Source organism: Leptosomus discolor, chromosome 2 (genome assembly GCF_034619465.1).
Source record: "Leptosomus discolor isolate bLepDis1 chromosome 2, bLepDis1.hap2, whole genome shotgun sequence".
NCBI classification, from domain to species: Eukaryota; Metazoa; Chordata; class Aves; order Leptosomiformes; family Leptosomidae; genus Leptosomus; species Leptosomus discolor.
The window spans coordinates 111252298-111276820 of NC_141392.1; the positions used below are offsets into that span (position 1 = coordinate 111252298).

The 24523-nt window shown below is 38.8% G+C and overlaps 1 protein-coding gene across 3 annotated transcripts in view; it reads right to left on the bottom strand.

The window, feature by feature from the left end:
• The window catches only part of NOL10 (nucleolar protein 10), a 56540-nt gene that overhangs the window by 21054 nt on the left and 10963 nt on the right, over positions 1-24523 (bottom strand). For 2 of the 3 annotated variants that reach the window (XM_086461577.1, XM_086461576.1), the window contains 5 exons: positions 24071-24156; positions 23637-23715; positions 22268-22417; positions 19914-19980; positions 13678-13730 (listed from right to left, as the gene is read on the bottom strand). In XM_086461577.1, the coding sequence (XP_086317703.1) occupies positions 13678-13730; positions 19914-19980; positions 22268-22417; positions 23637-23715; positions 24071-24156 (435 nt within the window). The remainder of the gene's footprint in view (positions 1-13677; positions 13731-19913; positions 19981-22267; positions 22418-23636; positions 23716-24070; positions 24157-24523) is intronic. The other variant, XM_086461578.1, reaches the window with a different exon arrangement.

The following is a 24523-nucleotide window of genomic DNA, read 5'->3' on the forward strand; positions in this document are numbered from 1 at the left end:
ATGATTCCTGAAACAGTGATGCCTGCACAAGAGTAAATACATACAAAGTTACCACAGTCACTGTAAATTAGAGAAGTTAGCTAAGCATCAGAGGAATGTGACTCTTCAACAGCCTTTTAATGGAGATAACGAGGAAGAAATAAACTAGTAATTTTCAGATGAAATCTAACATATTCATGGAAGAGATTATACAATCTGATTTCCTACAAGAAGATGGGACTGGGCTCCACGATCCAAGGAAGCTCTCCCATTCCTCTGTTCCCATTAAAAAAGAAAACCAACAACCCAAACTTAGAGCACTTTAACAAAGAAAGATTCTTTTCTAGGTTATAATTTCTTTAAATGAAATATATTTTATACATGATTCAATGACTTCACGTATGTATTCACCTGTAGAGGGCAAAAATAATTTGTCTTCTTTGGAGGAGAGAAAGAATAACAAAACCTTAATTTTGGTGATGTTTTTTAAATAAAATGGCAAAATAAAAAGCATTTTAAACTTTTAACAGGGCACATTTGCTGTAGAAAGCAAATGCACATCTATTCATGCATATTCTCAGCTTCAATCACACCATCTAACAGGAAAAGGAGATTACAGAAGGTCTAACGAGGGAAGAGAAAAAAAATCAGTGATCCCCAGGGTGTGGGCAGTGATTGAAATGTGCAATTGCGTTTTAAACATAATTAGCTCCCTAATTGCATAGCCAAGTTTAATTAATGCAATTACATGAGTAATTAATTACTATTCATTTTAAGAGTACTGTTTTCAATGTTTTGTTCTCTAATTTTAAGAATTAGAACGATTTCAATATGTAATAACTTTGACAAGTTTCCACCTATATGCATTGAAAAGGCAAAAGAAGAAAGAGCACCCTCTTGTACCTCGTTAACAGTCAAGGTTACATCAATTGCAATTGCTAACTCTCAGAAATCAGACGGACTATTCTAGATTGTAGACATGAAAAGCTGCAGCTCCCCATTCTTCTTCCTATGCTTTTGTGCTTCAGTCATACCCAGCCCAAGAGCTTCAGAGAGCCCAGGAGATCAGGTCGTGCGAGAAAGGAGCCTTGGGATCACATTACCTTGTCATGTTTCTATCTACTACACTTCCATACACAGTGTTTCCAACGTGCTCTGAACAATTTGCGAGTTTGAATTTTATTCTGCCATTCAAGAATCACAGACTGGTAGGGGTTGGAAGGGACCTCTGGAGATCATCTAGTGCAACCCCCCCGCCAGAGCAGGTTTACCTACAGCAGGTCGCACACGACTGCATCCAGGCGGGTTTTGAATATCTCCAGGGAAGGAGACTCCACAACCTCCCTGGGCAGCCTGTTCCAGTGCTCTGCCACCCTCACAGTGACAAAGTTTTTCCTCACGTTGAGGCGGAACTTCCTGTGCTCCAGTTCGTGCCCGTTGCCCCTTGTCCTGTCACTGGGCATCACTGAAAAAAGCCTGGCCCCATCCTCTTGACACCTACCCCTTAGGTATTTATAAGCGTTGATAAGGTCCCCTCTCAGTCTTCTCTTCCCCAGGCTAAAGAGCCCCAGGTCTCCCAGCCTTTCCTCATAAAAGAGATGCTCCAGTGCCCTCATCATCTTAGTAGTCCTCCATGGGACTCTCTCCAGTAGTTCCCTGTCTCTCCTGAACTGGGGAGCCCAGAACTGGACACAGTGCTCCAGATGTGGCCTCACCAGGGCATAGCAGAGGGGGAGGATAATCTCCCTCGACCTGCTGGCCACACTCTTCTCGATGCATCTTCTTGGCCACAAGGGCACATTTCCGGCTCACAGCTACCTTTCTGTCCACCAGGACTCCCAGGTCTTTCTCTGCAGAGCTGCTCTCCAGAAAGCCAACCCCCAGCCTGTACTGGTGCGTGGGGTTATTCCTCCTCAGGTACAGGACCCTACACTTGCCCTTGTGGAACCTCATTAGGTTCCTCTGGGCCCAGCTCTCCAGCCTGTCCAGGTCTCCCTGAATGGCAGCACAGCCTGCTGGTGTGTCAGCCACTCCTCCCAGTTTAGTATTGTCAGCAAACTTGCTGAGGGTGCACTCTGTCCCTTCATGCAGGTTGTTGATGAATATGGTGAATGGGACTGGACCCAGTACTGACCCCTGGGGGACTCTACTGCCCACAGGCCTCCAGCTGGACTCAGCGCCACTGATCACAACCCTCTGAGCTCTGTCCTTCAGCCAGTTCTCAACCCACCTCACTGTCCACTTGTCTATCTCACACTTCCTAAGCTTACCTACAAGGATGTGATGGGGGACAGTGTCAAAAGCCTTGCTGAAGTAGAGGTAGACAATATTTTCCTTTCTAATCTACTTTCTCCCTATGAACACTCTACAATCAACTCCAGTTGTGCCCTGTTAATCATTGCACTTAATGTACTGAATAAAATACTTTAATTCCAAATCAAATGGAGTTTTGGAAATAAACTCCAAACAAATCTCCCATTTTTCATAATTTCAGGCTTTCATTGACCCTACATTATATGGTGTAGATTCGATGCTTTTACGACCATCAAGTAGCTCTCTGGAGTACGGCTATGACCAAGAGAGACTGAATAGCACATTTTTCCTTTTTGACATACTACTGACAACAGCATTGCATTTGGTTTTAAGCCCACACACTCATAAATTTCACTGAACTATACAATGAATTGGCTCTTTCTCTCATCCTAACTCCGGCACATCCAGACATTTTTGGCAGATTCATTAATCAAAGAGGTTGGTTCTCCTACCTTTCACTATGCTATGGAAGCTGCCAAATCATCATTTTGGAGCTTTTACTCCTTAGAGAACTTGTTAAAGGAAATGTTGCTTTTAAGATCTTCCCAGTGTTAAACAAAAACTGCTGCAGGAACTTGCACACATCTTCTAGGAATGACATACTAAATCTTCTGCCCTGGCAGTTATCAGATAGTAAGTACTTCTTTTTCTAATCCTAAGTAGTTTGGCTTTATAGTTGGTTTCTTTGTTTTGTTTTTAGATCTCACATTCTCTGATCTGACAGATATTACAGTCAGTTAACCAGTCACAGGTCTGCTCTCACTGTGAGTGTCATCTTGGTGAAGCCACCATCTTTTGAAGGAGGCAACGGTCCTGTTGCTTATAATGTTGGGACAAAACACCCTCCAAGATAGGAACAGCAAATAATTTTTCAGCAAAGAAAGTTACTCCTTAAAATTGTAAATAAGATCCGCAGAATAGTTCTCTTCCTCACAAGACAGAAAGAAAAAGGGACACTTCTCACAAGTCATCTGTAACCCAGCAGCCATGGCATTAAGAGTAAGGAGTCTGACACTTTCACCAATGTTCTATCATGTTCTAACATGCATAAAAGATAAACACTTGTCACTATTGCTATTGATCCCTTTATTTATCAGACTTGCTACTTTTTAGGTCTTTAGACAATTGGAGCTGAGACAATTTGAGGTCAGAAAAACACTTTCACATCAAGTCAACTAATCAAACGAAGCTCAAGAGGTAAGAAGAGGGTGGCTTCTCAAAGCATGTGTTACAAGCAAGAGCTGCTTCAAGCACTTTCCCATAAATATCAGCTGGAAATGAAGTAAAAGTTCCAGAAAATCTGTTCTTATTCTAATATAGTCGCTTCTACAGCATATCTGCTGTAATAATAGAGGCACTTAGGCAAGTTAACACTGTGCAGTAAATTCAGCTGAGACTCAGTTCACAGGATTTATTTACCTGTGCACATCTGCTGATGGTCTGTTTCTTTAGCCATGAAAAAAAAGGGGCAGATCAGGTATGATCAATTGATCTAATGCCTGGCTGACGATAAAAGGCAGCAACCACATTTTACTTTGGCCATCCACACCTCCCATTCCCTACCAAATCTGACTATGTGCTCTTATCAATTCCTTTGCATATGTTCTGGTATTTGTTAGACCCTTCATGAAGCCAATTTACTGTTCAGTGACTCAATGTCACTCAACCAGCACAATCCCCCTCACAAGCAAAACACCTCCACATTTTCTATGAAGTGTAACAAAAAAACCCCCACCCTATCACGATACTCTTAGAAGAATAAATCCTTCACAAGGCTCTCCCCCTGCATTTACAACCGTGACTGCAGAGGAGACAGACAAGGCAATGGCAAGCGGGATACTTCATAACTGCCTCAGCCTTTCTCTTACACAAGAAGAGAACTTCTATACAGCTTATATTTGTTCCAACATGGTCAGAAATCTGTTTCTCAAAATATAATAGCATTTCTCTCAATACTAAGGGCATGGGGCCATCAGTGGACAAAACTTCCACTACTAATAGAGGTACGAGTAACATGTGCGTTGACTTTAGTATGTACATAATAGCCTCTGATTGCAATCTAAACTAACACACAAGATCCAAGAACAATCCAGAAATGCAAAATTTCAGCAAGTCCCCTTCTCCATTTCTCTGAAGGGACAGGAAAATTCCCAACCATCACACTGTGTGGGGACTTGCCTCTTGCGCTTTTAAGTGGCTGGGCACAACAGGGCTGTCACAGCACAAGCCAGATGCCAAGGAACGTTACAGTGTAACTATCTTCACAGTCATGAAAACAAAGCTTACTGTACCGGAGTTCAGAGCATGACCTGTGTTTTAGGGAAATTTGAGGGATGCTACAAGTATCAAGGTAATGGCAAATCCAGCTGTATGTCTACCTTACATAACTGACAGACTACTGAAATCTAGGAATGTGTGAGCTTCTAATAACTCCCTACCATGGCAGCTTAATTGCTCTTTGCAAACCTGGGAGGAAGACTGCTGTGTAAGTTTATGCAACCACTGCCAGACAACACAAAGGGAAGGAAAGTCAACTACCTGTTAGGAACGTGCGATTCCTCCAGACAGATAATGAAGATAACCTCAGCATAAACCAACCTACTCTTTACAGAGCACAACACTAGAGAGAAGAAATTTCATATAACTTATGAAATAATTTACTTTGAGTAGGAAACATCTTTCAAACATATATTTGAAAGCTTTCACATATTTGATGGTTTTATTTATCTCTCAGGTTTGTGTGATAGAAATCTTAAATCGTCACAACTTTGTTACTATTTTTTGTATAAAAGAGTCGTAATTCACAACGCATTTGGTTCACTGAGCACAGCACAGAAGATGACAATACAGATAAGTCACAAGTCACTCGTCTCTTGCTTTCAAATGTAATGAAATAAAGACTTCGCTGAAATTACCACATACAGAAAATTCTCATGTGCTTTGTCTTTTCTGATCCAAAAGCTAAAAAAGCTAATAAAATTCTTATTACATGCTGATAGACCACAGTATAGTACAAAACTTCCTTTCCACAATTACATTTTTTCATTACCTGTGACTGCTTCTCTCTTCACTGACTGAAGCTGAGCAACTGCATCTCTAAATTTTCAGAAACCAGTGAAGAACAGATGGCCCAAAGGAAGGAACAAGTGCAACTTAAGAAACAAAAAAGAGCTTTCAGATACTCAAGGCTTAAATTTTCTACTACTCAAAAAGGGGAGCACACTCCCCCCTCAAAACCTGTTTTCTTAAAATAGTAACTCAAGAACAGAGGGTCCCATACCACCAATTGCTTAAGAAACAGTCACAGCACTAAAAAACATGCATCTATAAAGTGGCAGAGCAATCACCTGGTATAATTCAGTAAAACTCCTGCTTTTAAAAGTTTTCTCCTTTAATCTGTGAAGGCTAAAGTATATATAAGGAAGTATGGACTTAACAGTCAGCATGATAATATATATTAATAAAAATAATGAAGAAGTGCTGCCTATCATACTATCATCCACAACAGCAGTAAAAGGGATCATACACCTTCATAATCCCTACACAATGTTGAACTACTACAACATCAGCATGAAAAAACAACCTAAACCAAGTTTTACAGGAAGATCAGAAATTGTTTCCTGATTACGACACGTTGGTGTTTTCCTTCTATATATGTGTGATAAGTGCTACAGTGTGTCTCAGTCAGTGCATGGGAAATGGAGGATATCCGTTGCTGGGAATAAGCCCAGCGTGTTATTTTTCAGTTTGAAAGTGTTTAGGTTAAAAGTAGGAAGCTCACATTTCTGTCTGTGAAGATAAACAACTTTTTTCCTATGCTTGTAAATACTGCGAGATAGGTAATGTATCACTCACCAGACATTCTTTTTATATTCTTTGCACAATTTTCTGTGTAAAAGATTAGACCGTTCTAGATGGAAAACACAGTTCTAAAAGACTGATATACCAAAACTCAAAATTCGCTTAAAGGCCAAAGATGCACTCAAATGTCTTTTTATTAATGGAAAGCCTTTTCTTTTAACACTCAGCAGCCCCGAAGCACAACTGTAATACGCTACTTCATAACAACCCTGCTTTCCAGTCATTTCAACAGTTCTAAAGATGAGCAAACTAAGGTTAAAACCAACACTTCCCATTCTACGTCATTAACTACTGTATTCTTATTTTACAACATTTTTTCCCAGGGAATGAAATGTTTTCCTACACTATGTATTGTTTCAGGATAGAAAAAAATTCTCTTAGCAAAATTCAGTTTCATTGCTGCTTTCCACTTTCCCAAAACTTCTTACGTAAGGGCTGTATTGAAGGAGATGAACAACTGTCTTCTAAAAAATACAGCCTTGTCATACAATCTTCAAGAAGACACATGAGGCAGCATTAAGCCAGAATGACCTAATACTGCCAATCAGAACACAAGAAAGGATCCTAAAAGAAATCAAAATCTCACACTGTAGTCCTAATAGTGTCAAAATACCAGCCACAAATATAAAAAGAATTGCATCATTTGCTTCAGAGCATTCACCATGCAGAAGCCAAAGTTCAGTTCAGAAGATCTTGCTGCAACTCTAACAGCATCCACAAATCATTTGAACAACATCTGACTATACAGAACATTTGTCTTAAGGGTACAAAGTACAAGCTGTGGATAGGTGTTTTTCTCTAATTGTACCCCCACAATATAAAGACCCAAGAGAGACAAAAAGACAATTAGCAGACCCCAAGATAGTGAAACAATGAGAAGGTCTTAGAGCGATGAAATTGTGCTGAAAGGCTATGACCATAGAGGGAAGCGTGGAGTGTCCCACATGTGAGAAATCTCCCACATCTTTTAAAGTGAAAAATGACAGACTGTAATGATAGATATCCAATGATCATCACCCCTTGTACAGAACTAGTGAGAACACACTGTCACCAGACTGACAGAAAATACTAACCTATTTCACAGAATCACAGACTGGTAGGGGTTCGAAGTGACCTCTGGAGATCATCTAGTGCAACCCCCTCGCCAGAGCAGGTTTACCTACAGCAGGTCGCACAGGACTGCATCCAGGCGGGTTTTGAATATCTCCAGGGAAGGAGACTCCACAACCTCCCTGGGCAGCCTGTTCCAGTGCTCTGGCACCCTCACAGTGAAGAAGTTTTTCCTCACGTTGAGGCGGAACTTCCTGTGCTCCAGTTCGTGCCCGTTGCCCCTTGTCCTGTCACTGGGCATCACTGAAAAGAGCCTGGCCCCATCCTCTTGACACCCACCCTTTAGGTATTTATAAATGTTGGCAAGATGCCCTATAGTCTTCTCTTCCACAGGCTAAAGAGCCCCAGGGCTCTCAGCCTTTCCTCATAAAAGAGATGCTCCAGTGCCCTCATCATCTTAGTAGTCCTCCATGGGACTCTCTCCAGTAGTTCCCTGTCCCTCTTGAACTGGGGAGCCCAGAACTGGACACAGTGCTCCAGATGTGGCCTCACCAGGGCAGAGTAGAGGGAGAGGAGAACCTCCCTCGACCTGCTGGCCACACTCTTGATGCACGCCAGGATACCATTGGCCTTCTTGGCCACAAGGGCACTTTGCTGGCTCACGGTTAACTTGCTGCCCACCAGGACTCCCAGGTCCTTCTCTGCAGAGCTGCTCTCCAGCAGGTCGACCTCCAGCCTGTACTGGTGCGTGGGGTTATTCCTCCTCAGGTACAGGACCCTACACTTGCCCTTGTGGAACCTCATTAGGTTCCTCTCTGCCCAGCTCTCCAGCCTGTCCAGGTCTCCCTGAATGGCAGCACAGCCTGCTGGCGTGTCAGCCACTCCTCCCAGTTTAGTATCATCAGCAAGTTCAGAGAAATGCTTTTTCTGTCTGTGACTGAACGGAACACAACTCTTAGGTCAATTCAGTCACAAGTAGGTTTAGAAGTAACTAATCTGGAAGCCTAATTGAACCAAAGCATGTCCATCCTTAATCTACAATCCAGAAATGTTCCAAACTAGAATCAAGAAAGAAAAAAAGGGGGTGAACTCAGGTATTAAAAAACTGCCTTCACTTGTATTTCCTTTAGTACAAGTTCCCTCTATAGATCTGTTTCATCAAATATCCAGTGCAGTAAAGGAAAACATATAAATCAGTAGAATTTGGTGCCTTAATCTGTCATTAAGTTATTTCACGGATAAGTACTAAGGAAAAACTAGCTGCTTCTACAGTTTTTCAAATTTTTTTTTTTCCCTAAATCTAAGGAAAACGCTTTTTTTTTTTTTTTTTAAGAATGAGCATTTTTGAGGCATATTCAAAATGATGATAAAGAGTAATTAAAGCAGGCAAGCAGAGGACCTAAAAAAAAAAAAAAAAAGGAGAATCAAAATAATTTAAAATAGCATGTGTGAAAGGAAAGAAGTACCAGGAATGACTGGTTTAGTTGAAAAATCAACCAATTTGAAGAGGACAAAATTCATAAATATTCCTAGCAATAAAGAGATCCACATAACTAGAGCGGGTATTGTATTAGAAACCAGACCCATTATAAAGATATTCTTGGAGAAACTGACTCATTAAGCAGGCAAGAAATACTTGCCCTTGAAACATTTCCAGTTTCTAACTCCAACAACCCTGAACTAGGAGAGTGCTAGGATATCAAATGATTTTCCAAAACCACCTGAAAAGAAGCCAGAGACGCTCCAGGATTTATTTTTTTTTAAAGAGCTTAATATCTTCTCTGCACCAAAAGTACATTGCTTCTAGCCTCAACAGGGAGTTTTCTGCCAAGACTGCAGGAAAGTAAAAAAAAAAATCCAGAACACAGAATATTACGCTCAATTAATTACACGCTTAATTGCTCTCTTAACAGCCTAATGAATAGACCAAGTTTCAGTTTCAGTATTTATATGCAGCCCAAATTTTCAAGTCCAATAAAGGAGACGGGACTGATTTGAAATGTCTGTACTAAGATCAGACATGTTCATGTAACCGGTAGTAAACACTCAGAATAAATAACAGCTATGCCCCTTGCTTTCCACCCAGAGCTTCCAGGAGCTAAAATGTAGTGGTTTTCCTGTACAACCTGAAAAGAGAACATTATTATGTCATGGACACTGACAGCCCCAATTAAACTTAAAGAGAATCCATCTCATCTTAGATCCCAGGCCAGTGGACCACCATGTGTCAGTGGAGCTTTTTGCTCTCTTCACTTCTTTCGCCAGGACCTGGTTGCACTATTGACTCAACTTAGGTTTCTGAGTCAGTAGTCTGAAAACTATCCCAAGGCACACACAACTTTCATTTCAACCTTCCCGAGGCACACATCAAAGTGATACACCAGGAAGCCAGCTGGCAAGAAGTCAGTTCCAAATGTTTGCATAAACTGCAAGTTAACTATTAAACTCTTGGCAAACAGCCCAATTCCAGTCAGAGGCACTTGCCCTCATTAAAGCCCAACAAAATAAAACAAAAACAAAGTCTCTAAGCTAAGCCACTCAAGATGTTACCTATGTAAAACAAACATTTCATTTTAACGGTCATATTCAATTTGGCTTTTACTTACTCTCTGCATTGTGTACCCACATAAGGCATCTTTTTGCCATTTAAAAGCAAACTAGCCTATCCTTTCTAGCAAACCAAAGATCACCTTCTTTTCCCTCTACTAACAGTTTTGCACACAAAAGAAAACCGCTGCGATTTTTTTTCTTTTTTTTTTTTTTTTTTTTTTTTTTTAAGAAACACATAGTTCTCTCAGACATTCCTAGTCTCAAATGTCATACCTATCTTGTTGAAAATTCTGCAGGAAAATCTGATGTATGTCATTTCATTTACAGACAGTATTATGATACCCATTGTCAACTGTTTTATAATCCTGAAGTTCAAGAGAGAGTCATTTTTTGGTTTAGCAAAGGAAATTTAGCTTTGGCATTAACAATGGAGAGAATGGGCACATGTACACAGATAATTCACTCAGACATGAGCTCAGTCAGACCGTACTCCAAGCTGGCCGGACACGAGCCAGCTCTAGTTCACAAGTCATGTAGCTGTGTTAGCACAGCACTGTGCCCACACTAATAAAACCTGCTGAGAGGTAGGGTATATTAGGCTGGGCACAGTCCTACGCTGTCTGGCCAACTTGAATCAAGGACAGAGGATGCTGGGTCTGTCTGCACCGATCCACATACACATGCACTCCTGCTCTGTAAGACTTCTGTGCGTCTCTTCTTCTGAAGATTTTTTTTCTTATTTTGTAAACTAGAGGGCTAGAGCACAGCACCATCCATTTGAGATTTTAAGTATCGACCTTGACCGTAGCCATGGTAATGCCTTGTAGCCGTTCCAAGGAAGACTTGAAGAAAGAGAAAAATTACTGGCACTACAGAGCAACGAGGGGCGAGGGCAATCGAATGGATCCTATTTACACAAAAGTACTTCCAAGAGCTCTGAAACACAACTGTCCTTTATAGTAGTAGCATTTCCCCCAGGCATTTATTCTGTTGTAGAATTCAAGAACTGTAACTCGGTTCTTGTCAACATTTCAAAAACAGAGGGCACATTTTAAGTAGTATCCACATCTATCTCAAAGTAAACAAACAAATAGAAAATCAAGCTATTCATTGGAAAAACAGCAAATCCTCCTTAGAAAAGGCCAGAAAATGAGACTATGAAGAGATCAGATAATACAGCAGATCGCTAGTTCTTTAAAGTTTTGCTCCAAGGACACATGCAACTAAACGCATCTTTGCCTATGCAAGGAAATTACTCTGTGTTCCAAGGATGGAAAAACCCCATGTCTTAATAATCTACTGACACAGAAACCAAAGGACAGGTGTGCATCTCTGAACTCAAATAACTAGCCCCAAAGATCAAGGAATAAAACTGTAACATGAACACGTTAATAACATTGAGTTTTCCTTAATAACAAATGCCCTGGAGCAGCCTAAGGCTGACATGACTTCTCTATTTTATATTTTCTTCATTTAAAAAGAAGATTAAAAAACCCCAAAACAGCCAACCAAAACAGATTTAGTAAGCTACATACTTGATTTTTAGGAAATGCAGTAAGAAACCCTTCAGTTATACAACACTATCTGTGCCAGCCCCTTCAGTCTTGCCCGTGAAACGGCAGACAGGGTAAAAAAGAGCCAGTTACTAGAGTGAGACCTCTGTCTCTATTTCAAAGTAACCTCTCACTAGCTTACTACCTTTAACTTTTCTATTCTCTACAACAAGCATTCCATGTTTTGAAATGAACTATAGATTGTTGACGAAAACAAAAAGTCATGCCAATATTTAAGACGTATTCAGCAGCCCTCAAACTCAAAGCCATTGTCGTGAACTGGAGAAGTTCAGCTTATTCAAAAAGAGAATTTAATCTGTGCAGTAGCCTTTGAATAAAATTTTATATTTCCTTACACACAACAGCATTTAAAAAACAGAACTCGTATTTGCATTTATGCTTTAATATTCACCATTTGGGTCCATTTGTATACTCATGTGTCACTTTGAAAGCAAAACCCATAAAAAGTTATGATCCAAACAAGTTCGGGCAGACTCAGGTACCAATAATCAGAGAACAGTGACAAAGGAAGATGATTTAAGGGAATATTTGTGTAAATTTTCATTGGCATAGCCTGCCTGCTGCAAAAATACTAGACAGTATTAGTCAATATTTAGGCTTGCAATAATGTCTGTTAAGTATGACCTGAGATCTAATACAGTGCTTATATTTCTTAGCTAAAATTACTTATCTGACTTCAGAAACATGAATTCAGCATTCACAGAGGATTCTACGAGACTGAGATTTTTGAGAGTGTAAAAAACCAAGTATTTTTCATTTTGAGTTACAACATATGCAAGAACACTCAAAGTAACACTAGCTAGAACAAGTTCTAACAAACATTCATTGCTGGTGACAATCAAGACAATGAAATAATTTTTGGCTAGGTGGCCATGTTGGTTATGCATCTCTAATGTAACCATAGCTGTAAAGTTCACATATCATGCACACCTGCATAAAAATAAAAAATATCTCTGAAAATTGTGCACTGAGAAACAGTGACAGGAATGCTTTTTCCATCTGAATTACTTAAATTGAGTAACTAGTCCATTCAAGTTTTAAAAACTCACCAGACTTTGAAAATATGGGATTTGTCTTCCCCAATCCATTAATTAAAAAGACAATAGATAAGAAAATGCTTAGAGAGCTAATCTCTAAACCTTAAAAATGACAAGGTAAATAGAAACAAAGTGTTCAGCTTCTAACTACGCCTGACATAAATGACACACAAAGAACTTGCGTATAAAATTTTACCTTTCTTTAAATGCAAAAATCTAATAATACAAGTAAACATAACCACACTATATAACTAGAGGGGTACACTGTTCTGTTTAGACATGCACATGCACCAGGTACATAGTGTGTACTCCACTAAGAAAAATGTAAACTGATGAATGTCTGTCATAAATGTGATCAAGATTGTATTGAGGGTGGAACAACCCAGAAATAAACAAAAGAACACTAAATTAAAATTACTTTTAAATTTATTATCTGAACAAAGACTTCTTGGTTGATTTAAAAAGCAGTTAAAAATTTATTTCAAAATTAACAAATTTTATCCTTTGTCCAGAATGTGAAAAAAATTACTTAAGAAGAAGTGAATGCATTTTTAGAGTCAGGTCAGCTATTCTGTGTCTAACATTCACATATATATCCTACTATTTATCTCCTACCAGATCAAAAAAACCCCTAGTGAATGCACTGTAGAATCAAAACCAACAGTGAAATGCAGGTGTAGTTTCCTGTACCCTTCCCTAACACCAGCAGGCTTGCTGTTAAGTCTCCGCAAAACCAACCTGCAGAGATGTAACATCCAGTTAACCTACAGTTAGGCCTTTCAAGTGAAGACCTTCTCAAGTGAAAAGCTGCACTTCAAGGAGGGCATTAAGCAGAAGTTACAGCCGAGAACCACACGTGAAGATACACAACAATATTTCTTTGTCAGAACAGAGAGGAATATTTATTGCCAGGACTGTGTCACTATATACCACATATTAAAGACAGTAATGAAATATTTCAAAACAAAGCAAAATTATTATCTTGAAAGTAAGCTATATAGTCTCTATTTAGGAATTCTTTTCTGATCAGCTATCAAAAACCTACTTTTTCTGGCAAAGCTCCACTTGAATTTCCTAATGCCACTAGCCAGTTTTGGAACTGGTAGCAAAAGGCAAATTACAGGCTGGTTTTTTTTTTAGTAATTCAGTATGTTACACTAACAAATTACGATTAGCTTAAATTCACTTTACCATGAAAAGTCAGAGAACGTAGACGTGAATTTGTAGAAGTAATTTTCCAGCATGAATACCTGAATGGCACTAAACAACTGAGTTTTAAAAGAGCAGTAACAACAACAATTTGTATTACTTACTGGTATATAATAGATATTCATTTTAGGTGCTTCATTGGCAGTCATTAGCATTCCTAAAAAGAGATTTCCACATTTAAAAATATTGGTCACAAGAGGATAACACTACTTTTTCTTAAAAAAAAAAAATATATATGTACTTGAGGCATTCAATTCACATTAAATAGATTTGTACATAGGACTTCAAATATCTTTCCAGTAAAAGAAACAGAAAAAAATGGAAAATTTGCTGGGAAAAAAAAAAAAAAAATCAGAATGGCAACCTGAGTATTTGTAGGGAAAGAACTCTTCATGAGTTAGGGCAGGAGGGCTGAAACCACATTACCTGTAGCTCATACAGTACATATTCTTGGACTGCAGTGGAACAGCTAATTGGGACCCATAATAAATTGCTGCATCAAATACTAAGGAAAGAAAGGTCTGAAGGCAGCACAATTTATGAAGCTTCATTTCCTACATATTCATCCCCTTTTGTCCTCTATCTTAACTGTTCAGCACCACTTCAAGCAACACTAAGTCCCAACAAGTGCAGGGTGCCAATTTTCATAACAAATTTAAACAGTTCATCCCATAATACTGTTTAGAACAAATCCAGTTAGTATTGCACTTAAAACCTACCTTGGCATAAACCTGTATTATTAATACAAGGAGGTTTTGGTTTTTTGTTTTGTTTTTAAACACACACCTACAGTCTAAACAAAGTCATAAACCATAACACAGTTTACACCTTTATTCATATTTCATCTTGGCAAATCAACACAACAGTAGCTTCTCAACACAAAATCAGAGACAGGATATTGTGGCTTCAAATGCCATAATATTAGTGAGATTAGCCAACTGGGGCAAATGTAAAATTTGAAATATCTATGAATATACCTAAGAAAGACCATGAATAAGTTTTATAAATACTCTGAATATAAAAAAAAACTACTGCAGAAATATTAAAATCCACGGAAAACCTCCAACTGCCACAAGACTTCATGTAGGTTCAAAATGAGAAACACTCTCAATTTCCTTCTACATAAGAGAGTAATAAGGACATTTGGCATATACTTTTACGTTTATCTCAATTTTGTCTTTCCAGCATAGCTGATCACCGGGTAATACAAGAGATGGAATATGAAGAAGAAAAGAGCAATCAAGTTAGATAACATTCTGATCTAAAAGTACTGTAACATATGCCACTGACACTATGAATAATTGAGTCAATTACTACACACCCAGAGGGCAGAAATATAATTTACACCCAACTAGAGGAACGCAATTAACATGGGTGGAGTAATCCTTCCTACCTAATCCCTTTATTAAAAGTACACAATGCAGCTGGACTTACAATGTCAGAAAAAAGGGGGCTTGCTTTCCTGGAAAAGCAAGAGTTTTGTGAAAGCTTAGTCAGCAAACTGAGGCTAAAAATCATACCTGGAAAGGTTTGCAGGTAATTTAAGGAAAAAGTAAGAATTTATAGCATATACACATATATACACACACACTACTATATTATAGTATATAGATTACATGCTCCCTTAACATATCAGCACACTTACTACTATTTCAGGAGACAAAGCATTTCTCCATTGACTGAATATGAATCACTAGAGACAAAACGACAGAAATTAATTCTGCAGGTGCTTCAAAGATGACATGTCAAGGGAAAACCTCCTCTTTGAGAGTCTTCCACCAATAATTAAAGGAGTGAAAAACAGACTTCAGAATAGTACACGGGTGGGCGCATACTACAGGGGAAACAAAAGAACAAAAAAAAGGAACAACTCTGTGAAAGGAGAAGTCTATTCCACTCATTTTCATTGTTTCAGCTTGTTAGTTTTAACTAATTTTTATGGGAAAAGAGACCACACCCTAACAAACTACACAGCAACCAAGTTTGATCACTTTAAAAAAGAAATAAATGAGAACTTTTTTTCAGAGAAGATGTTTTAGTAAGACTTATCTTTGGAAAGTGGTCTGCAATACAGTATCACCAATTTACATGAATGAAAACAGGAGTATGAAGTGGTAGTAAATGGGAGAAGCAGTTTTAGAAAATGCAAATTTTTAACTTAAAAAAATATTTACAATAATTGAAACAAATGAGGCACAGATTTCTACGCTGAAGATGCTGTTAAGTTTCATTTATATTCTACAACTTAACTGAAGCCAAGCCAAAGCTACTCTGTAAGAGGTAAACGTTTTTCCCCCTGGCCCCATTCTGGGCATGTGTGGTCACAGAAAAGATTCATAACTAGTTTAAGAGATCCACTAAAGTTTGTCATCATGTAGTTTGGTCAAAGACACACAAGGGTTTGCTTCCCGTGAAAGGCAGTAATACTGAAGCTGGTTGGTAAAAGAATTTAATTTAAAAATGCCCAACTACAACAGAACTCCCTCAAAAAAGAATAATTCACATTATACTGATCCACAGTTTACCATAGATCACAGAATGGTTTGGGTTGGAAGGGACCTTTAAAGGTCATCTAGTCCAACCCCTCTGCAATCAGCAGGGACATCTGCAACTAGATCAGGTTGCTCAGAGCCCCGTCCAACCTGACCTTGAATGTCTCCAGGGAGGGGGCTTCTACCACCTCTCTAGGCAACCTGTTCCAGTGTTTCACCACCCTCATCATAAAAAATTTCTTCCTTATGTCTAGTCTAAATCTACCCTCTTTTAGTTTAAAACCATCACTCCTTGTCCTTTTGCAACAGGCCCTGCTAAAAAGATTGTCCTCATCTTTCTTACAAGCCCCCCTGAAGCACTGGAAGGCCGCTATAAGGTCTCCCCAGAGCCTTCTCTTCTCCAGGATGAACCACCCCAACTCTCTCAGCCTGTCCTTATAGGGGAGGTGCTCCAGCCCTCTTGTCACCTTTGGACCTCAAGCAGGTCCATGTCTTTCCTGTGTTGGGGGCTCCAGAGCTGGACGCAGCACTGCAGGTGGGGTCTCACCAGAACACAGCAGAGGGGCAGAACCACCTCCCTCGACCTGCTGGCCACACTTCTCTCGATGCAGCCCAGGATGCGATTGGCTTTCTGGGCTGTGAGCGCTCATTGCTGGCTCATGTCCAGTTTTTTGTCCACCAGTGCCCCCAAGTCCTTCTCAGCAGGGCTGCTCTCAATCCCTTCATCCCCCAGCCTGTATTGATACCGGGGGTTTTCCTGACCCGGGTGCAGGGCCTTGAGCTTGGCCTTGTTGAACCTCACAATGTTCACACGTGTCCACTTCTCAAGCTTGTCCAGGTCCCTCTGGATGGCATCCCGTCCCTCAGGCATGTCAGCCACACCACTCGTCTTGGTGTCATCTGCAAACTTGCTGAGGGTGCACTCGATCCCACCGTCTATGTCACTGATGAAGACATTAAACAGCACTGGTCCCAGTATGGACCCCTGAGGGACACCGCTTGTCACAGGTCTCCATCTGGACATCGAGCCGTTGACCACTACCCTCTGGATGCGACCATCCAACCAATTCCTTATCCACCGAACAGTCCACCCATCAAATTCGTATCTCTCCAATTTAGAATGTTGGGGGGGACCATGTCAAAGGCTTTACAGAAGTCCAGAGTGACGACATCCGTAGCTCTTTCCTTGTCCACTGATGTAGTCACTATTTCAGAATGCTTTATGTCACAATGCAGTTTCACTTTTCCAATTTTTTTCTTTTTCTTTTTTTTTTTTTTTAAATAATTTTGACAATGCAGTGTTAAAACTATTACATAAGGGTGAGATTAGGGCATGGGCTTTCTAAGCAGCAGTTTCACATGAAGTGTCACAACACAAGCTAGTCAAAGATCTCTTGGGTTTCCTGTGCCATGCTGGGTTCATGAACATCCAGTGGTGCACTGAGAATGCTGGAGCACCCACAAGGGTACTGAGCCATAGCTGTACTGGTACTTAAATGATATTGTATTTCCAGCCTTTCAAGCTCATTTTACTGAAAGTATTTCCTTATTTTCAGATGTTCACTCATTATTATTGTTTAAATTCTGAATGAGCATGAGGTGGTGCTAGGCACCTTAAATTCTGGAGCAACAGCATTTATGACAAACATGCAACACACCGTCTCTTACCATAAATCTCTTAATTTCCACTGCAACATGTTCTAGTTTTTCCCCTCTGTCTACATATGATTACAAAATACAACCTAGTTTTCATCCCACAATAGTTCTTACCAAAGGACACCAACCTGCCCCCCCCTACAGACATGGTCAAAGAAAGAACAATAAGAAAAGCAGATTTACGAGACATGGGACAGAGGACTGGCGCGCGCAATCTAGATCACTGATCTAGATCTGGATCAGACACGTGAAAAAGTAATGTCCAATAAGCAACATTAGGGCGATATGTGCGTTCAATTCTTTGTGCTACAAGATTCTTCCTGCAGAGTCCCATAAAAATAATTTCTACAAAAGTGCACTTGAGATATGTCTACATACCACAGAGGCTACAGAGCATTCATAACCGAGTAACATCCATCCTTGCAGATATTCAAACTTGACTGGTTATGACCTGAGCAACCTGATCAGACTTTGAAGTTGGATCTAACTTCAAGTTTGGCCCTGCTTTGAGCAGGAAATACACGACCCCCCCAGAGGTTTCTTTGAACCTAAATTATGCTAAGATTCCACACTGTCAAATAACTAACTTCTGTTTCACTCCCTGTCATGAGCCCTTTGTTATCAGTGTTGCATGGATAATAATTCACTTCTGGGTTCTCTTTTGGATCAAATCAATAAGCTCCAAGGTGAAACTGGATGAAATGCTAAAGGTAATTCACTCCAATGACCTCTCTTTGTGGCCACTATGGACGACAGAAGATCAGGTTTGTTTACTTCCACATTGCACAGTCCACACTGTTACCGCACAGTTAAATACACCCAAATGAACTCATACATACAACCAAGGCACACGAGATACACCCTCAGCATCATGCCATAAAGTCTCTGTTTTGGCAGGCTTCAATTCTTTGCTTACATTATTTCTGGCACTCTTATTTGGGAAAAAACAAATGTATGGAACACAAATGGTATCAATGTCTTTTTGAGAGCTCAGAAAAACCTAGTCAAATTTGTAAGCAGTGAAACATCATTCTGTTTCAGAAGGGGCTAAACCTGAGCAGCATGCAAGTGAGTTAATATTTTCATCAGCAAGGTCCTGCAGATCATCACAATCTTGCTGCTGCGTAAGGTCAAAAATGCCTACCATCTCAGCAGGGATCAGTATTTAAGTGCTTATCTTACAAAAAAAAAAAAAAAAAAAGAAAAAAAAAAAGGACACATCCTTAACTGAAGTTGGCAAAAAAGACAAGATAAGTTTTAACTCGTTAGAAATCTCAAACTCACTTATCTACAATCTTGAATTTGAGCTGCTAGTATGAATCAAAGTCCAAGTCGCTCTGTCTTCACTACTAACTCTTTCTAAAATTAAGATAATAGCCGAGTTTGCAACACAGGCCTTCTCTGGATCAGGAATTTCGCCCTGTGCCATCCTAGTGGCCCTAATTTTTATTCCGTCTTTTTCGGTACTCCTTTCTAAAAAGGAAGTAGGTGTTACATAGCAGCTTCGAATTAAGCCACAAGCAGGTAAAGTTAAGGCCAGCTGCAATCTGAGGTTTGCACCTGTGCACATACAACCACCATTTTGTAAAATATTTTTACTCATAAGGTAGGACCTGGCAACTTTGGTTAAAAGCGACCCTCAGTTTTGACCTCGGAACATAACCATACGAGAGACAACAAATTTGAAAAGAGTCACAAAAAGCAGGTAAATCGGTGCACTCAGGAATATACACTTAAAATCAAATTATTCAGTCTACGGGAGGGCACAGCAAGTGCTACATTTAAAGCAAGAACAGGTCAAATAGTTGTGAACACTTGTAAAAATTTGTAAACTTGCTGTAAAGAGATTTTTCCCAGCTCTAGAAAGCAAGGTGTAACTCATCTGGAACTCAGCTGAGACAAAAGCCCAAAATTCCTATTCTTATGAAATGAAACACTTCAGATACTTGAAAGAGCAAAAGATGTCAATCACTCAATTGACAGCACAGTAGCTCCTAACTGCAAAGAGGCTCCAATTTAATACAGATGCAGAGGAAACAATGACACTAACTGACAATTATTTTTTCCTAGCTTTGTCATAAGGAGGAAAATAGACCTAATTTGTATCACCTAAACAGAAAAAAAGATGGCAGCTTGGGTTAATACAAGCTTTCCTTTTTGAACTTAGTAAGACATTAATATATCTAACGTACCTGAATTTGGATACAGGCAGACATCATTGATATCATATTCTGGTTCCATTGAAGTAAATATCTTCCCCTGAAATTGTAGGAAGAAAATATATTATAAAGAACCCCAAACAATATAATTCAATTTAGTAAATCTAAACATTAAGAGTAGCCATTATAGAAGCTAAGAAATATGATGGAATAAAGATGGAACAGATTTTGCAGAACAATAAAACGTTACTAAAGTATCTGAACATAACACAAGGAACTCAATAGTGTACTTTGTCTCTGATCCGATCTCTTATAAGGAAGCGTAGCCTATCGGTTATTGAAGACACAGAAACACACAGTGGGGCCTCTAACTTCTCAGCTCACACTTCTGTGTTGAAAATATATGTCAGATTTACTTTGTTTTATGCAAAAGTGGTGGTGTGGTCCATAAGTTCCTGGTACACTGCCAGTGTAACCTTCATTTTGTTCAACTCAATGTGGTAGTTTTAAATCATTTTATGGTGGTATCATTAGCTGAAACGATGGGTTGGGAGTGAAACTTGATTCTGGAGCTTGGTTCTTCCAAGCTCACGACTACATGAAATGAAATATAGCTCAGCACTTTATTTATTTATAATTTATAGACTCAGTATTAAAGAGGTCTAAATATAAAATAAAAGTAGTAAAAGCATCCAGTGGTATCTAGCTTAGATCAGAATTGAAGTTATAAAGGTTATTTAAGAAAGAGGTAAAAGCAGGAAACAACATTCTCAAAAAAATAAGAATTGGAACAGAGTCTGAAAAATCCAGACAAAATACAGGTGCTTTTACAAGCCAACATACAAGACAGCCAGTAAAGGAAGAGTCTCTAAGAACTGGGCCACAGAATCTGAAGCATGAGAGTACATGCCTACATGGTTCTAAATGAGCGACAGGAACAGAGCAAATTTTGATCCTATTCCTCTTCTTTCCCTGCAGCAATCCCACCTACCTTTCTGGGCCCTTCCTTTCCCTCCCAGTTACATGCTGTTACCCCACCCACCTCTGGTCTCTCCCAGATGATTAATAAGAGTCCTCCCCCACCCCAGTCTTAGCAGACAAAAGCCTCATGCTCCCCACCCCAAGGCACGTCTCAGCATGGGGCTATTCTGGTATCAAAGCCATATGCTCTCCACCCCGCAGTCTGCCTCTGCAGTTGGTTCGCAGCCAGAGATAGTCAGGAACCAACATCTGGGAGAGGTGGAGCCAGCTGGAACATACTCTAGGAAAGAGTCCAAATCTATCTTTGCCTTCCAGCACTAAGAAACCCTCCCTTTTCCCACTGCAGAGGCCACCTGACAAACTTTTCATTCTCAATGAGGGAAATATATATACCTAGGAAAAATGGAAAGAGGCCACTGCAGATGTTTTAAATAATAAACAATAATTTATTTGCTCTTTTAAACAATAAAAAACATCTGTAGAGGAGCTCACAAAAAACTACATGCGATCACAGAAAAAATAAAAGAGGCAGTTGAAAATTCAAGAAGCAGCACAACAATAAAGAAATGACAGCCTGAAAGAGTCAGAAAAAAAGTGCCTTACATGTTTCACTATAAAGCTAGGAAAGCATAGATGAAGAATGTTTTTTAGGAGGAACACAATGACTAAAGATAGCCCCTCACACTAAACCAAGACACAGTAGCATTACTATGAATCTATGGGGTAGCATATTTTGCACAAGCTTCATTGATGGAAAGATGAGAAAAAGAACAGCATAATATAATGAAAGAGAGTGATGGAAATTAGAGATTTCCATTTCACTTAGATGTGCAAAAGGCAGGGATAAAGATGTAGCCTACTGCAACATAATCCATTAATACAGCATAATAGACATTGTACTTGGATCTAGGCATAGTATCTGCTTCAATATTCAAATAGGTTTCTGTGAAAATAAGCAGCACCTGATTTCAATAAGTCACAAACTAACTGATCTATCTTTCAAGTTAGCCCTTCTTTGAGCAAGGAATTGGAATGACCACATTTTCTCTGATGAAAAATCGTAACTGAACGCATTCAAGCACACTGTGAGAAACACAGAAACCAGGGCAATGGCTAAGATACTACTTTTTATGTTTAAATCCTTCTACTGAAAGAAGCATCTTAAGCAGATGTGTATGAACAACTAAAAAAATACCTAAAACTATATCTTTATACCTGACAGGCTGTTGAATAACTTCCCAGATGTTGATTTATTTAATCAGACAGGACAAAATGCTATGTAAATCAGGACACATTAAAAACCCAACTTCCTACACCGAATTTCAGCTTTATTATTCAAGCTGCATGAAGAAACAGAAAGAAAGTAAAAATTAAAAACCTGAATGCAGCAACACAAAACCACTTACCGTATCTTTGTTCCACATTTTTATGATTCGAGAGTCTGCAGAGATAATTAAATCCAACTGATGCTGGAACTGAATTGACTTAATAGGCAGGCCATAGTGGTGATCTTTGACTATTAATGGATTACTAGACCGGAGATCATACAATAAAACCTTGAAGAATAAGAGACAGATTAAACTCGCAATATTGTAAGATCAAAAGGAAGTCACACACACCAGATCATCTCTAAAGATTTAACTGAATTTGAAATTTTTTACTTAAATACATGTACAGGATTTACATAAAAGAAATCAATTTAATTCTGGAAACAGCTTATTAAGTGAGCCCAATTTACTCTGGCAACATATTTTAACCTCAGCATGCTTCAGTCGAGAAAAATTAAGAGCAAATTGAAGAGCTCACCATCTTTATAAAGTCTTTTTAATTTCTATTGAAAAAATGAACCATTTCAAGGCTCTTAGTATTTCTTAATTTCTAATACTAATATTTCACTTTCAGATTCTTGTGCTGTTCTTACAAGACTGAAATTTTCAGACTCCCTTCCACAGTCAGCGAGTATCACTTTTGGTCAGTGAAACACCACAGACTGTAAATTTTTATGTTAAGGAAAGTAGAAAGTACAGGTCCTGTCTTCCTGAAACCAGCATTTTTATCACCAAAGTTTCCTATGGAACTTGAGAAAGACACATGCAAAGTGTGAATAGAAATAATTTTGAGGAAAAAAATATTATCAGTTTGTTTAACAAAAAAAATATAATCTCCAATAAAACTTGCCTGACACGTATACTAACATTATTGCAAATACAACTGTTACATACTTATCTGCTCATGAACAAGCTACAGTTTTCTAAACCCATGAAAAGACTGATGAAGGCAAAAATCCCCATAGTCCACTTTACAAATATATGATGGCAACAATGAATAAATGAATCTAAATGAGCCCTTATAGAAAGGCAGTAAAAACAATAGCTGAAAGACAATCACTTCTCCTTCTTTAACCACCATCAAGATAAGGGAGGGCATACATGTTGCACTGAGATGATATTCAGAGTCTCAAAAAGCAGCAACTTCCCTGCATACTTGACTCTTAAGTCATAAGAAAACTACAGAATTTTAAGTTATATAGTACACAGATTGTGATGATTTTAAGTGGCCCCTACAGTATTCTGAGGAGAAAGACAATTTGACAAAAATCAATCTGCAGTTTAAGAATGACCATTACTACTCTATACATGTATTTTATGCTCTTATAAATACTTATATTAATGTATATTTACATTACAATAAGTGCACTCGATGTATGATAGACTTAGACTGGCAATTGCAAGAACAGGATCTCTTAAAAACTGCTGTAGGTGAAGTTAAGTCTACCTGCCCAGTAGATGTTCCAACAGCCATATTCAAAGCTCCATCAAATTTCAGTGCTGAAATGGATGGTAAACCATCTATCCTGCAAAGCACAATACTTACAGTTAGACATTCTAATAACAGCTGCAAATAAATTTTAAAATGTTAAAAATAGCTAAGATAATTCATGTAAATTAATTTACAGATAATCACTCAGAAATATCACTTCAAAAAGCTGCATTGTTTACATTCACAACTTGTGGTTAAATAGAAAATTAGCCACTGCTACTCAGATCAATAACTAAGAGACTCCCTTATGACTAAGAAAACCCTTTATTCACACTAGCAGTGACAAGAGAAGACCACGGGCAGGTCATTTTAATGCAAAGTGGGATTTGTTTCTAAAAGCAAAACTTCTGAAAAAACAGAACATACTTTGAAAAGCAGCCGTTACTCACTCTGTGTCTGCTGTCACACTGCTTAAAGCACAGTCCAACAGCCCAACTCGATTTCTAGTTCTAGGATCCCAGCATTCCACTTTACCCTAAACAGTTTAGAAAATATGTTTCAAGCTTATGCAACAGATGTCCGGTATTCTCAAAATGTTTAAATAAAATAATGATTTATTTAATCTATGAATAATTAATCCAACTTCCTATGTTGATATGAGTTGTTCTAATAATGGCATACAAGCTCCAGACATTTCATTTATATTTTTTAAAAACATGATCTGAATCAAAATCATTAACGCTACATTTCCGGAGATAAATAGGGTACACATGCTACCTAATTTCTACAGATGGCTATACTGTAAAGCAAGGTAACATTATTTTCTCTTCCATCTGCAAAATCTCAAGCATCTCAGTAACCAAGGTAGCTCAGAAATTATATCTGCACTATGCTCTAAAAAG